The 17,594-nt window shown below is 41.2% G+C and overlaps 1 protein-coding gene across 1 annotated transcript in view; it reads right to left on the reverse strand.

Annotated features, from left to right (window-relative positions):
• The window catches only part of GPC3 (glypican 3), a 437,111-nt gene that overhangs the window by 203,868 nt on the left and 215,649 nt on the right, over positions 1 to 17,594 (reverse strand). The window contains exon 3 of the mRNA XM_013986449.2: positions 4,493 to 5,187. Within this exon, the coding sequence (XP_013841903.2) occupies positions 4,493 to 5,187 (695 nt within the window). The remainder of the gene's footprint in view (positions 1 to 4,492; positions 5,188 to 17,594) is intronic.

Raw genomic sequence — 17,594 nt, forward strand, 5'->3', positions numbered from 1 at the left:
AAGACATTTTTCCAAAGACGACATACAGACAGGCAAAAAACAAACAAAAAGATGTTCGTCACTAATTATTAGAGAAATGCAAATCGAAATTAAATGAGGTCTCACACAGGTCAGAATGGCCATCAACAAAGAGTCTACAAGCAGGAGTTCCCTTGGCGGCTCAGAAGGTTGAGAACCTAATGTAGTTGGGTTCTCCAATCCCCGGCCGCGCTCAGTGGGTTAAGGATTGGTGTTGCCACAAGCTGCAGTGTAGGATGCAGATGCAGCTCGGACCCATTGTTGTTGTGGCTGTGGTGTAGCTCTGATTCAGAGCTCCGGGCATAGCTTGGAGCCTCAGGTGCAGCTCCAATTCGACCCCTAGCCTGGGAACTGTCACGTGCCACAGATGCAGCTGTAAAAAGGAAAAAAAGCCTACAAACAATAAATGCTGGAGAGGGTGTGGAGAAAAGGGTATCCATCTACACTGCTGGTGGGAATGTAAATTGGTACAGCCACTATGGAGAACTAAAAAAACTAAATATAAAACTACTATATGATCCTGCAATTCCACTCCTGGGCATATATCTGGAGAAAACCATAATTCAAAAAGATACATCCACCCCAATATTCAATGCAGCACTATTTATAATAGCCAAGGCATGGAAGCAACCTAAACGTCCATTGACAGAGGAATGGATAAAAATGATATGGTACACATATTCAATGGAATACTACTCAGCCATAAAAAAGAATGAAATAATGCCATTTGCAGCAACAACCCAGGATGGAGCTAGAGATTATCCTACTAAGTAGGTGAGACAGAGAAAGACAAATGCCATGTGATATCACTTCTATGTGGAATCTAATAAAAATGATACAAATGAACTAATTTACAAAATAGAAACAAACTCACAGATGTCCAAAAACAAACCTACCCTTACCAAAAGGGAAATGTGGCGGGGGTGGGGGGGATAAACTAGGAGGATGGGGATAACGGATACACGCACATCTGTATATAAAACAGACAATTAACAACTACCCACTGTAGAGCAGAGGGAAATCTACTCGATATTCTGTAATAACCTATAAGGGAAAAGAATCTGAAGAAGAATGGGTATACATAGATGTATGACTGAATCCCTTCTGCTGTACACCTGAAACGAACGCAACATTGTAAATCAAGCATATGCCAAGAAAACTTAAAAAAAATAAAAATAAAAAGACTGTCCCGATAGAGCTCTGGAAGAGCTTATTTTCAAAGAGGTCTCTTGCCACAGCTTAACCTCAAGCAGGACTGAATGGCAAGGTCTTAACATTTTATCTCTACAGGAAGGTGAAGGTGCTACAGCAGAAGCTCATTAATGCTTTAGTTTTCAATCCGCTTCGGCTCTGGGGCATGCTGTGGTTTTGTTAACAGAGTCCTGCCGTCTACTCAGCCCTCCCTTGCCCTCACCCCCTATAAACGGCCCAGCCCCTTTCTGGCCCGGACAGAGTGTAGCTGGATCACACCTGGCCAATGATTCTCCCACCCCCACCTCCGGGTACATGGTACTTGGAGTCGGCAATCCGAAAACAGCAACAAGGCAGAGTCTACATATGCTTCCTGCTCTCGTTCAAGCGGTCCCCAGGGAAAGCAGGCTGCACGCTTTCATAACCAGCTGGGAGCTGGGAGCAATCAGGCCCTTAATAGCCAAAACAGAAAGGGACTGCATCACTGAGCACCCCCTGACAGCCGAGGCCTTTCTTCCTGAATGATAATGACACCAAATGTACTCCGCCTATGGGTGCAGGCGCGCGCACACAGGCACCTAAAATAGAGCAGGTTTAGCGCCCCCAAACACCTGTTAATTTTAAGTTCATGATGTATTTGCAAAATCCTACTGGAGGTTTCAGGGCGGAAGTCTGGGAGGGTCTCGTGGGAGACAGATCGGCGCGGTGGAAAGAGAGCTGTTTGGAGCAGCAGGAGACCCTGGAGTCTACTGGCTCTTCCGTGAATTATAGCACGTTGGGCAAGCCTCCCCGATCTTATTTCTTCATCTGCAAATCAATGGGCCTGGACCAGCTAATCTCCCCCAGCCCTTCCAACATTCACATCAGAGTGAGATGTTTCCTACGGTGAAATTCATTCAGTTACATGCCTGGCGGTCAGGGAGACTGTCCTTTTGAAGACCTAAGAACTCTGCCTTGGGTACCTGAGTACCCAGCACCTGGCCAAGTGCCATGAACAGAGCCAATGCTTAATAAATGTTTACTAAATAAACTTTCATGTCTAGAGCCTGATCAAAACAGTGCGCTTAATCCTTTACCAGCTACCCATCCTATTTTTGTGTGTTTAAAAGCACTAGCGAATACATGCTTTCAAGAGGTCGCTGTCAACTGACCAATATCAGAGGCACAGTTGAAACACTCCCAAACCCGGCCTTTCATGTTGCTGTCTCTCTTTTTTTTTTTTTTGCTTTTTGGGGCCTCACCCACAGCATATGGAGGTTTCCAGGTTAGGGGGTCGAATCGGAGCTGTAGCTGCCGGCCTACACCACAGCCATAGCAACGCAGGATCCGAGCCGCGTCTGCAGCCTACCCCACAGCCCATGGCAACACTGGATCCTTAACCCACTGAGCGAGGCCAGGGATCGCACCTGCAACCTCATGGTTCCTAGTCAGATTCGTTTCTGCTGCGCCACAACAGGAACTCGAATAGTGTCTCTTTCTTCTTCCTCTCATATATGACACTCCTCACCCCCCTGGCTCTCTTGCCTTGTTCCTGACACACAGTAGGCCCTCAACCAGTATCAGGTGAATGAACATATGAATGCATGGACTTCTCATTTTTCCAGTTCTGTGAGATTTACTTTTGTAGGAGGCCCTAGAATCTGGCCTTGAATTATAAAGCAATCAAAGGAATAATTAGCCACAGAAGAATACTCTCGTTAGGACATCGCTGTTCATTTTACTATAAAATATTTTCTTGGCAAATGTGTTTTAAATGGCTAACACTGTGAACGGGGCAATTAAAGCAGCTCCATAAGTAGCCATCCTGTCAGTTGTATCATTTTTGTCCTTCTTTCTAGTTTAATTCACCAAAGAAACCAATTAGCTCCATCACTTTGTACTTCCAGAGTTTAAAGACAGGACTAAATTGCCCAATCTGCCCTCCACATTCCGGGGGAGCAATGGTTTGGAGTCGCAGCAATTGTACTACATAGAAGATAAGAGCATGAATCAAACAAGGCAACAAAGCCAGGGCTAGAATCCCAGTTCCACCCACCTCCACTAAACTGGCCTTGACATTTGGGCAAGGTAGCTAGGCCCTCGGTGCTTTGTTTAGTCCTGTGTAGAGTGGGGATAAATTTGAGGACCTATCCCATTGATTACTGAGAAAAAAAAAATTATACAAACTGGGCAGCAGAGCACCTAAAATGCAATAGGAGCTCAACCAGGGTAGGGTATTTTATGATTCTGCCACCTCCTTCTACAAAGCTGCCAGCATTCAGGAACCACCACCTTAGTGAGAGCTGGCTGGTAGCTCTTGGCTGTATGTCCTGCTCTGCCTCGAAAACTGGTGCCCCCCTGACTCTGGCCTTGAAAACCAGTGCCCCCCTGACTCTGGCCTTGAAAACTAGTGCCCCCCTGGCTCTGAATGTGTGTGCGCTCTACCTTGGCAGGTACAATGTAACCACCAGTGTCTGATGGAGACCAAGCAAACTGTGGCTGGTGGAGCTGTCCCACCCCCATCACAAACTCCATCAGGCTAACCCTGGTATAAATCTGCTGGAGAACATGAACCGCAGAAACAAGTGTTGGAAACATGAACGTTTTCATTTGCTTTTGTTCATGTGTAGGTCTAGCTAGTGGGTCCCTAGCTGGGTCTCCTGTGTTTCAAGTCACGACTCAAAACCGTCATGTGAGATACATGATGAAGAGCACAGGCGGGAAATCAGCGTCAGAAAAATAGGGTGATGACCTAATTCAGGGGAGACCTGTTCCACTTCAAAATCATGGCTCTTCCACCGATGACAGCCGGGTGCCCGTGGTCAAGTGAGAGTCACTGAGCTTCCGTTTCTTCATTTACGAAACGGAGATAATTGCTCCTACCTCACAGCGTTACCAGGAGGGTTGGGATACCTATCAACAGCGGTCATGACAGCTAATGATCACTGAGCAACTGCTGCATCCCCCCGGACCTATGCTCAGTGCTTTAATGCGTTATTCCCTATGAAGAAGACATTCTTTTTCTCCCCCATTTATGAATCAGAAATATGAGCCTCCTACAGACAAAATGATTGATCCAAGGTCCCCAAAGCAAGCACGTGGGTGGAGCTAAGCTCAAAGCCAAGCATTATGACTCCACAGCCCGCGGACCTCCTGCGCTGGCTGGCTTTGGGAGGCCATTCAGTCCATCTATCATCCTCGCCCACTATTTTTCTCACTTCTCTCTCTCAGCACCTGCTACTGGCCAGGCCGTCCCGACCCCCATAGAATCCAGTTCCTCTGAAAACTGTAGAACGGTACTCACAGTGGTGGCCAGCTTTCCTCCATTCTTCTGGACGTACTGGATGGAGTCGTGGATGGTTGAAAAGAGCCCAAGCAGTACATTCTCCATGTCATAGATTCTGTACATGCCATTCACCAGTTCTTCCAGAGACAGAATGTATTCTCTCCAGTACTTGTCAATCTCCACCACGCCCGCCATACAGCCTTGCATGACCACGTTGCAGTAGCCACCACAAGGCTTAACCATCATCAGCCCCTGGCAGTACGAGCAATACCACATTCGGGTAAGCATTCGGCCGCAGTCCTTACTGAACTTCAGGTGATCTGTTGTGTTGATCACTTCAATTCCGAGATTCAGGGCCTGAAGGAAGATTCTCGTGACTTGGAGTGACTTGGAAACCTGGGTCATAATAAGCTTGGGGAAATTCCCAAACACTTTCAGGTCACGCCTCGCCCCTCGGAGGCACTCATTGATGTCCAAGGCCGACTCGGGCAGGCCTGGGTTCATCAGCTGGGTATAGATGACTGGGAACAGGCTGTCAAACAGTTCATTGACCATGTCATCCACGTTGATGTCCGAACCCAGGATGTAGAGAGACACATCGGTGAAAAATTCACCCACGAACTCAAAAGCTTGTGGGGTCAGGCTCGGATAGTTGTTCTTGAACATGGCGTTGGTGTAGTTCTTGGCATGGCGAACAACGATTTCAAAGGCCTCTGTAAAAGAAGAGACACAGAAAGGCCCACAGATTAAAGCATGGAAATCTGCTGTGTAATTGAACTGGATGTTTCTCTTTCGCTGTGGTGATCAAGGTCCCACTTGCCTTAAATAATTGACTCGTATTTACGTCAGGCACTTGTTTGTTCCTATAAGTCGATTTTCCTTTCTGAACATGAGTCCAAACCCTGATGTGCACATAAATTCTTAAACACACAAATTATATTTCAAATGACAAAAGCCAGAATTCAGTTAACATTCTGGCTTCTCATAAAAATATTGATTAAAAATTGCCTAAATGAGAAGTTACTTCTCTTTCTCTCATTGATTTATTCCGTTGAAAAGAAACTGTATTTCGAGATATTTTATTTGTAGACAGAGATAAATATTTGACAACAAACCATATACTATATAAACTCACATAACAATTTAAGCCTGTTCAGCCCTGGAGGAGAAGCAAGTTCTCAGCCAAGAATAAAAGCTATCACAAATTTAATCATTTTGGTAGATTTTCTCTAGATAACGTTAAAGGGAGCTATCTGACAGATTGCCAGCCCTGGAAATGGAATTTATCCCCTAAACGTGTATCTGGATGGAAAAAAACAACCCATGCATTTATCTATATGTTTGATACTGAAAATAACACCTCTGCTATTTGCAAGCTGAACATCTGGAAAGATAACCGCTAAGCTTCCTTGGTAAGTTTGGCTTCCACATGGCTTGGAAGCCTTATCTACCCTACAGGGACCACAGATTCAGGATTACATCTGCTGCCCCTACCCCTTGGCATAAGGCCCAATGAGTGTCACTGGTTTAAGAGAGACAGTAATAATGGCACCATCTCATTTTTTCGAAACCCAAGCACTCCACACACACATTATCCCAAATAATCGGAGTTCCATATTCACATGCGAGAAAGGAAAACAAGCACGATACGGGATTTTTCAAGAAATAAGACATAGGTTAGAAAGAAACAAAAATAACCACGTTTCCCAAGACATTTCAAATTGACTGAGTACTTTCTTTCATTTCCTTCCAAAGTGCAAAGGTCCATGACAGATGTACCCCAAATGATGCTACTCCATGAGCCTTGAAAAATCAAATTATTACCACTTTCAGACTACTAGAGAGACTGCATTCCAACAGCTCCCTGAGATCATTTAGGCAAACATCTCAGTCATCTGTGGCAGAAGTGATCGCTAGGATGTACCACCACCATCTGCCCCAGAGCCCTCACAAGGGAGACACGCTTGCTAGAGTCTTCCCTTGGGTTGACGACATACCCAGCAATATTCAGAAGATGCCAGAGCAATGCTCTTGGGCCTCCAAGCCCACTTGAGAAAGTTAATCTTCATTTTCATCCATTGCTAAATCTTCATTTGTTACCTTTGTTTTGTTTAGAACATTAAGCAGGTCTTGGAAAGCTTCTCCATCTTAAAACAACCTCTTCCTAACTCCACACACCACTTTCTTTGCAATCCTTGAATCCAAAGACTGAATGAGGCAGAGACCATCTAGCCCAATACAAGGGACGAGTCAATTAATACTTTAAAATCATCAGAAATGTGGACATTTGTAACGATCCATTCACTTCCATTTCAGCTAGCAACCATTTATTACATCCTAGGTTCTGTGCAGCATACGAGGTATATCCGTGCTAGGTAGGTGGAGATAAATAATGCACCATCCTTGTCTTAGAAGTACTCACAAGCTATGTGGTTTGTCATTTACAAAGCATTTCCAAGTATATTATGATTGCTACCTTTTACAACAATCTTCTGAATTTGATACTGCAATCCCCATTTGACAGATGATGAAACTGAGGCTCAGCAGAGTTTAAGCACGTTCCCGGGGTCATGCAACTGCAAAGTAGTAGTCCACTGAGGCTAGTGTCTGCCAGCCATGACTTCACGCCAGCTGCCCTCAGCTCTATAGTCAACACACAGTCTCCAAAAGCTTTGTCAAAAGTTAAGTTCCTTTTTTAAGCTCATTATGTTCCCGCTGGCTTCTGCTCTCAGAATGGAAATGTACTGGAAGAAATCGTAGCCCCAAGACCAATACAGCAGAGTCATACTTTCAGCTTTGCCTTGGGGCAGCATGAGGTCAGAGAAGGAAGATTGCTGCTGCCATGCTACCCTGTGGGTCTCAAGCATCTAAGCGACCCCCAAACAAATCCTCCACAAGGCAAACTTCATCTCTAGCGCAGAGCAATTGTTCTCTCATGTACAAGATATATGAGAGTGAAATTTCATAGACTGTACTGCCATAACTTTTTTTTTTAAGTTTCTGTTACTAGCACGGCTGGATCAATAGAAAAAGAAAATTACAAAAGATCATGGACTCTTCTGCAGAAAGAGTAACAACAACACATATTGCAGGGGGAAAGGGCTCGAAGTTCATATCTAACCTCAAGCTCACGTGTGCTCCCTGCTCTAACTTTCACAGCTCAGAATCCACTTAACACATCTCTGGGTTTTGCCCCCCCCCTTACTTCTATATCACAGGACAACAGACCAAACCATAACCTCTCAGGCAAAGGCTCCTTGGGGACTTACAGGAACCAACACTAGGTGAAAAGTGATGCTCAGCTTGAGGTTGGCAGCTTGAAGTTTCATGAAATGAAGCCAAGAGCTAGAATTATTGCAAGAAAGTGAAGCCCATTGTTTGTTTTTTTTTGTTTTTTTTGGTCCTATAATAATGGACACTCAAGCTAGGGGAGGGTTTTCCTCTGTTTCCTTCCTGAGGAGAAGTCAAGCATTATATTCAGGAAAATTTGGAACAATGTAAAATCAGAGATGTAAAGAAAAATCTGGCACCAAACAGAAATTATTCAAATTTTTAAACAATATATGGAAAGATTCATGATAAAAATAAATCTAACAAATTAACATATGCCAATCTAGCAAGGTTTCTGGATTTGTTGATGGCTCCAGCATCATCCCAGTCACACACTCTAGTGTTTGGACACACTCTAGTGTTGTCAAGTCCTTAAATTATGGTGCTTAAAAAGGAACACAATTCTTCAGTTATGCTTTGATATGCAAAGTGTGCAATTCAGCTATTACCGCGCTCGTTGCCTGGTTCAGAAACTTCTTCTCCCCCATCCCAAACCAGAACATACAGCCTGTCGCTGTAGCAAAGTAATTCTCCTTAGCACTTGGTGCCAATGTTTTTTGTATACAGACCTACACAGAAAGAAATGTGTTTTCGGAGTTCCCATTGCGGCTCAGTGGCAACAAACCCAACTAGTATTCCTGAGGACGCGGGTTCAATCCCTGGAGCCACTCAGTGGGTTAAGGATCTGGTGTTGCTATGGCTGTGGTGTAGGCCGGCAGCTGTAGCTCCAACTTGACCCCTATCCCCAGAACCTCCATATGCCGTGGGGGCGGCCCTAAAAAGAGAGAGAAAGAGATGTGTTTTCACAGGCCTTTTCAGTAGAGGATGCTTCTTTTTAAAGGAGAGCAAACTTGCAGTTGGAAGAGAGGAACAAATGAAAGACTGAGTTCCCTTCAAGCCTTTCCGAGTAAAGTAGTCCTTATAGAGGTACATTACTTTTTTCAAGGTAGTTCTTGCCACATTATAAGAATGGCAAATACTTTTTTTTTTTTTTTTTTTTTTTTGCCTTTTCTAGGACCGCTTCCTGCGGCATATGGAGATTCCCAGGCTAGGGGTCTAATCGGAGCTGTAGCCACCGGTCTACACCACAGCCACAGCAACGCGGGCTCCGAGCCTCGTCTGCAACCTACATCTCAGCTCTCGGCAACGCCAGATCCTTAACCCACTGAGCAAGGCCAGGGATCGAACCCACAACCTTATGGTTCCTAGTCGGATTCGTTAACCACTGAGCCACATCGGGAACTCCAGAATGGCAAATACTTTATGAGAACTTTTTAAATTCCTAGGATAAATGCCACACAATGGATTGAACTCCAAACAATCTCTGTTTTCAAGCACAGGTACCTTCATGGAAAAAGAAAACTGACATTTATGATGTACCTGAAATGCACAAGCCAAGATCTGTGATGAACTTGTTCACATACGTCCTTCAGCTTAACATAACCATATGCATTTGTAACGATTTTTACTCAACTGGGAATGAAACTGAGGCTCAGACAGGCTGAGTGACTCATACAAGATAATATCTCTAGTTAAATGCCATAGCCTGAATTTGAATGTAGGTCAGTCTAAAAGCAAGACCCTTGCTAATTCCACAACATGCTCCAGCCTTGAAAACTGGACATTGGGAGACGTCCGGTCTCGCCGACAACATGCAAAAAACTTGGAAATTATCATTCCTAGTCTCAACAATAAGACAACCGCTGAACGAACTGCACATCAAGGATTCTTCTTAAACGCATCAGGGAATTGAAGACACAGGGCAAACTGCTACCCTGAAATCTGGAAAGAGAGGCAAATACAGAGAATCACAGCTGAGATATGCTTACTTGGAACAGAAGCCACTGAAGCCATAAACTAGTAGGCACACTTAAATGGCAATTTTGACAAATTGATAGAAGCTGAATGGGAACTAGCTTGAAAGTTAAAAACTCCTGGGTCCCCAGTTTCGTCCATCCCCCCACACTCCCACAGGATTTCCTCAAGAAAATGCACAAAGTCCTCATGGTTAAGAGCTGAGAAAAATCTCCTTGTTTTTTTTTGGTTCAGGTAGAGGAAAGCAATAATTTAGAAATATACCATGAGCTTCTCCATAACAAATGGCGGCTCTCCAAGGGACACAACTTTACCAAAGCCTAATATTCCTGGAGGAAGGGCAACTAGACAATTCCACTCCCCTCTAGCCTTCCTAGAGCTAACCCCTAAAGGGAGAGAAAAAAGGCTGCGAAAAATTTATGAGGGTCACAGCCCATGGACTTAAGAGTAGTCGTAACATTATAGACCACTTCCACTCCACTCATACCTGACCACCAGAAAGACATGGATCCCACTTAAAAGAGTTCTTAGAGAAATCCAAAAACAACAGGTGAGAGAGAAAAAAAAAAAGACACAAGTATCTATAGCTACAGCAAACACTAAATATCCCAGTTCCTAGGCGATCCTGTTGTGGCACAGTGGTTAACGAATCCGACTAGGAACCATGAGGTTGCAGGTTCGATCCCTGGCCTTGCTCAGCAGGTTAAGGATCCGGCATTGCCATGAGCTGTGGTGTAGGCTGCAGACGTGGCTCAGATTAGACCCCTAGCCTGGGAACCTCCATATGCCGCAGGTGCAGCCCTAGAAAAGACAAAAAAAAAAAAAATCCCAGTTCCTAGCCACATTAACAAAACTTCACACTAAAAGTCTGATTACTTCAGGTCCCATTACTCAATATATCACACCCTGCTTTCAACAAACAATTACACGCCATGCAAAAAGAAAAAAAAAAGTCTGAAGGGACGAAGCAATTAGCATAACCATACTCAGATATGGCATAGACTTTGGAAATATCAGGCAGAGAATTTAAAATAACTATTCTTAATATGTTCAGGGATCTAATGAATGGACAACATATAAGAATAGATGGAAACTGTAAATATGGAGCTGGAAATGTTAAGAAATATTGAATGGCAATGCTAGCAATCAAAAACAGAAACAGAAATGAAGTCTGCCCTTCATGGGCTAATCCGTGTACTAGAAACAACCAAGGAAAGAAACATCAATAGAAACTTCCCAAACCAAAACAGCAAGAGAAAAAAGAATGGAAAAAAAAAAACAGAAAAGAATATTCAAGAGCTGTGGGAGAAATTCAAAAGGTGTAAAATATGTGTAATTGCAATTCGAAAAAGAGAAGAGAGCAAAAGAAATATTTGAGGTAATAATGGCCAAAATTTCACAAAATTCATGATAGACACCATCCACAGATCCAGGAAGTTTAGAGAATAACAAGGAGGTTGAATACCAAAATGCCTGCTCTTAGGTGTATCATATTCAAACTATAGAAAATGAAAGAGAAAGAGAAAATCTAAGAAGCTGGAGGAATTAAAAAATCTTAATCTTACCTATAGAGGTACAAAGATAAGAATTACATTAAACATCTCATCAGAAATCATGCAAGAAAGAAGAGCGAAATGCAATATTTAATGTTGAAAGAAAAAAAAATCAACCTAGAATTCTGTTTCCAGCAAAATTATCATCAAAAATGGAAAGAGAAATAAAAGACTTTCTTGGACAAACAAAAATGGAAGAAATTTGTCACCAGTAGACCTGGCTTGCAAAAAAATATTAAAATATGTTTTTCAGGAAGACAATGGTAGAACAGACCTACATATAGAAAGGAAGGGCTTCAGAGAAGGAATAAATAAAGGTATTATAAATCTTTTCTTTTTAAAAAATTGATTTAATAAATAAATTTGTTCAAAGTAGTAATAGCAATAATGCAGTAATATATTAGTGATTATAGCATATGAGTAAGTAAAGTGAATATTATAAGGTACCTGAACTACCAGTGCAGCAATATAGTGTAATTTGAAAGTGAATTTAGAATAGTTAAAAGCATATATTTCAAACTTTAGGGGAACCACTAAAAAGTTTCATAGAAAGTATAACTGATAAGCTAAGAGGGGAGAAAAAAATAGAATCAAACATAAATGTTCAGTTAAAACCAGAGAAGGCAGGAAAAGAGAAGAAAATTAAAAGTAAAACAAAGAACATGTTCAATAAATACAAAGCAGTTATAAACAGGAGTTCCCATCGTGGTGTAGCGGAAACAAATCCGACTAGGAACCATGAGGTTGTGGGTTTGATCCCTGGCCTCGCTCAGTGGGTTAAGGATCTGGCATTGCTGCAAGCTGTGGTGTAGGTCACAGATGCAGCTTGGATCCTGCATTGCTGTGGCTGTGGTGTAGGCCAGCAGCTACAGCTCCAATTTGACCCCTAGCCTGGGAACCTCCATATCCTGGGGGTGTGGCCTTTAAAAAAAAAAAGGAAGGAACTCCAGGAAACACATCTTAAATACAGAGATACAGCTAAATGGATAAAGAAAGACATATCACGCTAATATGAGGTAACAAAAACTGGAATAGCCAAATTAATTTCAGACTAAGCAAACTTTGGAAGAAGGAATATTATCAGGGATAAAAAAAAAGAGAGTAACATAATTATGAAGGGGTCAATCCTCCAAGAAGACATAATATTTATACATACAAATCCACAATTACAGTTGGAGACATCAATACCCCTCTATTAGTATATAATAAATCCATCAGGTGGAAAATTAGTAAGGCTATAGTTGAACTGAATAACATCCTCAATCAACCAGATCTAACTGACATTCATCCATCAACAGCAGAATATACATTTTTCTCAAGCTCACTTGGAACACTGACCAAGATAGACCATATTGTTGGCCATAAAACATGTTAACAAATTTAAAAGAAATCATACAAAGGATGTTCTCAGAACACAATGAATTTAAAATACAAGTCAATAACAGAAAGATAACAAGACAATATCGAATCATTTGCAAATTAGACAACACATTTCTACACAGCATATGGGACAAAGAAGAAATGTTAAGAGAAATTTAAAAATATTTTTAACTAAATGAAAATGACCATACAATTTACTGAAATTGGTGGGATGAAGCAAAAGCAGCACTTAGAGGGAAATTTATAGCATTGAATGCATATATTAGAAAAGGAAAAAAGATCTCAAGTCAATAATTTAAGATTCCACTAGAGGAAACTAGAGAAATAAGAACAATATAAATTTAAAGCAAGCAAAAGAAAAGAAATAATAAAAAATTAGAGCAGAATTCAATGAAGTTGAAAACAAAAAATCAGTGGGGACATCTAGTAAAACTAAAAGCTAGTTATTTGAAAAGATCAACAAAGTTTAAAAATATCTAGCTAGGCTAATGGAGAAAACAATAAAAGATACAATTTACTAATAAAAAATGAAAGAGGGGTCATTACTACTGATCGTATGGATATTAAAAGGATAATACGTGAATATTATGAACAACTCTATGCCCAAAAGCTTCATTAAATTAATGAAATGCACCACCAATTTCTTAAAAGACAAAAACTACCAAAACTTATATAAGGATAAATAGATAATTTGAACTGCCTCATGTTCATCAAAGAAGTTGATTAATTAATAACCTTCCAAAAGTAATGTACCAGGCCCAGATGGATTCACAGGTGAATTCTATCAAACATTTAAGGAAGAAGGAATACCAAATCTCTATAATCTCTTCCAGAAAACAGAAACAGAGAGAATATTTCCTAACTCATTCCATGAGGCCACCATTACCCTAGCACCAAAACCAAATAAAGACATTACAAGAAAGGAAAGCTACAGATCGATACTTCTCATGAACTTACTCTCATGAACATTATTTATTATTTATAAATAAAATAATCCACAATGACAACAAAAATTTTTTTTCTTTTTAGAGCTGCACCCACAGCATATGGAAGTTCCTGGGCTAGGGGTTGGATCAGAGCTGCAGCTGCTAGCCTACACCACAGCCTCAGCAAAGCCAGGTCCGAGCCACATCTGCGACCGGCAATGCCAGATCCTTAACCCTCTGAGTGGGTCTAGGGCTCAAACCTGCATCCTCATGGATACTGGTTGGGTTCATTACTGCTGAGCCACAATGGGAACGCCAAAATTTTAGTGAATCAAATCCAACAATGTATAAGAAGAATCATACACCATGACCCAGTGGTATTTATTCCAGATATGCAAGTCTGGTTCAAACTTCAAAAATCAGTTAATCTATCATCAGGCTATAAAGGAGAAAAATCACATGATTGTATCAATAGGTGTAGAAAAAGCATTTGCCAAAATGCAACACGATTCATGCTTTCAAACTCCCAGCAAACTAGGACTAGAGGGGAACTTTATCCATTTGATAAAGTTTATCTACAAGAAATGTATAGCTTATACCATATTTAATGGTGAGGAACTGGAAGCTTTCTCCCTAAGATTAGGAACAAGGCAAGGATGTCCCTCTCAGCACTTCTATTTAACACTGTATTTAAAGTTCTACTTGGAATTTTCTTGTAGCTCAATGGATAAAGGATCCAGCAGTGTTACTGTAGCAGCTTGGGTCGCTGCTGTGCTGCAGGTTAGATCTTTGGCCTGGGAATTTCCACGTTCCACAGGTGCAACCAGAAAAAAAAAATTCTACTTAATGCAATAAGACAAGATAAGGAAATGAAAGGTATACAGACTGGGAAGGAAAAAATAACCTGTCTTTGTTCACAAATGACATAATTGTCTTTATAGATTGTGTATACAGACGATGAGAAAGAATTGAAAAAAAATTCTCCATGAACTAAAAAGTGATTACACCAAGGTTGCAGGATGCAAAGCTAATATACAAAAGTCAATTGCTTTTCTATATACCAACAATGATTAACTGGTATTTCAAACTGAAAACACAATACCATTTACATTAGCATCCCTAGAATGGAATGCTTAGGTATAATTCTAATGAAATATATACAGGAATGAATGGAATATTACTCAATCGTAAAAAAAGAGTGAAATAATGCCAGTTGCAGCAACATGGATGGACCTAGACATTATCATACTAAGTGAAGTCAGAGAAAGACAAATATCATATGATATCACTTATATGTGGAATCTAATGAAATGATACAAATGAACTTATTTACAAAACAGAGACAGACTCAGAGACATAGAAAGCGAACTTATGGTTACCAAAGGAGAAAGGCAGAGAGGGGGGATATATTAGGAATTTGGTAGTAACATATACACACTACTATATATAAAATAGACAAACAACAAGGACTTACTATATAGCACAAGGAACTATACTCATTATTTGTAATCATCTATATAGGAAAACAGTCTGAAACTGAATCACTTTGCTGTACACTTGAAATTAATACATTGTAAATCAAATGTACTTCAATTTTAAAACGATGCACATCTCACTTTAAAAAGGATAAATGAGGAATTCCCATCATGGCTCAGCAGAAACGAACCCGACTAGGAACCATGAAGTTGCATGTTCGATCCCTGGCCTCCCTCAGTGGGTTAAGGATCCAGCGTTGCTGTGAGCTGTGGTGTAGGTTGCAGACGTGGCTCGGATCCCACATTGCTGTGGCTGTGATGTAGGCTGGCAGCTGTACCTCCGATTAGACCCCTAGCCTGGGAACCTCCATATGCCTTGGGTATGGCCCTAAAAAGACAAAAGACAAAAGACAAAAAAAAAAAAAAGGATAAATGGAGAGATATTCCATGTTCATGAATGGAAAGACTCAATATCGTTAAGAAGCAAATTCTTCCCAATATGATCTATACAGTCAATGGAATCCCAATCGAAACCCCTGCAAGTTATTTGTGGATAACAATACTAAAGTTTCTATGGAAAGGCAAAAGACCCAGAATAGATATCACACCATTAATGAATAACAAAATCAGAGGACTGGGACACCCAACTTCAAGAATTCCTACAAGTTATTACAAGAAAATGGCTATAATTCCCTGTGTGATATCCTTGTTGCTTATCTATGTGATACACAGTAGTTTGTACCTGTTAATCTCATACCCTTAATTTATATCTCACCCTTTCCCTCTCCTCTTTGGTAATACCTTATAATGGAGTATAATCTGCAAAAAATACTAAATCACTATGTGCTACATCTGAAACTAATAAAATCTTGTAAATTAAAAAAAAAAAAAGAAGCATTGGGAGCTCCCGTCGTGGCTCAGTGGTTAACGAATCCAACTAGGAACCATGAGGTTGCGGGTTCAATCCCTGGCCTTGTTCAGGGTGTTAAGGATCCGGCATTGCAGTGAGCTGTGGTGTAGGTTGCAGACGTGGCTCAGATCTGGTGTTGCTGTGGCTCTGGTGTAGGCTGGTGGCTATAGCTCTGATTAGACCCCTAGCCTGGGAACCTCCATATGTCGTGGGTGTGGCCCTAGAAAAGGCAAAAAGAAAAAAAAAAAGATGTACTAGTGGGAATCAATAGATTGTTAACTATTATTATTTTCTTGATGTGACTATTTACATACAGCCACATGTATCTACAATCAGATGAGAAAAACACTGAGGCCAAAATAAACTTCTGAAAAGGAATAAAATTCGTACAAATTACAGTAATCAAGACAGCATAATATTAGCAAAAGAAGAAATAGATCAATGGGACAGAATACTGAATCTAGAAGTAGATTCACAGGAAAGGGAAAGGAAACTGAATGGAAAAAGGATAGTCTTTTCAACAAATAGATCTGAATCATTGGACGTATGCAAAGAAATAAATCTTGATATAGACCTTATACTTTTCATAAAATTAAAATGGATTATAGACCTAAATATAAAATGCAAAACCATAAAACTTCTAGATGATAACATAGAAGATCTTGATTACTTTGAGTTTTGCAGGAAGGTTTTTTTGTTTTGTTTTGGTTTTTTTTTTTTGTCTTTTTGCTATTTCTTTGGGCTGCTCCCGCGGCATATGGAGGTTCCCAGGCTAGGGGTCGAATCGGAGCTGTAGCCACCCGTCTACACCAAAGCCACAGCAATGCGGGATCCGAGCCACGTCTGCAACCTACACCACAGCTCACGGCAACGCCAGATCATTAACCCACTGAGCAAGGGCAGGGACCGAACCCGCAACCTCATGGTTCCTAGTCGGATTCGTTAACCACTGCGCCACGACGGGAACTCCCTGCAGGAAGGTTTTAGATACAACATCAAAAGTATAATTCATGAAATAAACAATTGGTAGTTGGACTTCACTAAAATTTAAAACATCTGTTTTGTAAAAAGAATAAGAGACAAACATCCGTTCAGAGACTGAAAAGGACAAGCCACAGGCTGTGAGAAAATATTTGTAAAGCATCTGATAAAGGACTTGTATCCAATCTATACAAAGAATTCTTAAAAATCAAAAGACAGGAGTTCCCGTCGTAGCGCAGTGGTTAACGAATCCGACTAGGAACCATGAGGTTGCGGGTTCGGTCCCTGCCCTTGCTCAGTGGGTTAACGATCCGGCGTTGCCGTGAGCTGTGGTGTAGGTTGCAGACGCGGCTCGGATCCCGCATTGCTGTGGCTCTGGCGTAGGCCGGTGGCTACAGCTCCGATTCGACCCCTAGCCTGGGAACCTCCATATGCCTCGGGAGCGGCCCAAGAAATAGCAACAACAACAACAAAAAAGACAAAAAAAAAAAAAAAAAATCAAAAGACAACAAACAATTCAATTAAAATTGGACAAAAGATCTGAACAGAATTCTCACCAAAGAAGATATGTAGATGGCAAATAAGCATAAGAAAATGTGCTCAGTATCTTATGTCATTAGGGAATGGCAAATTCAAACAACAATGAATAACTACTACCCAGCCGGGAGAATGGCTAAGATTCATAATTCTAACAATACCAAAGGCTGACAAAGATGCAGTACTATATTACTGGTGGGAATGCAAAGTGGT

Source organism: Sus scrofa, chromosome X, assembly GCF_000003025.6.
Source record: "Sus scrofa isolate TJ Tabasco breed Duroc chromosome X, Sscrofa11.1, whole genome shotgun sequence".
Taxonomy (NCBI): Eukaryota; Metazoa; Chordata; class Mammalia; order Artiodactyla; family Suidae; genus Sus; species Sus scrofa.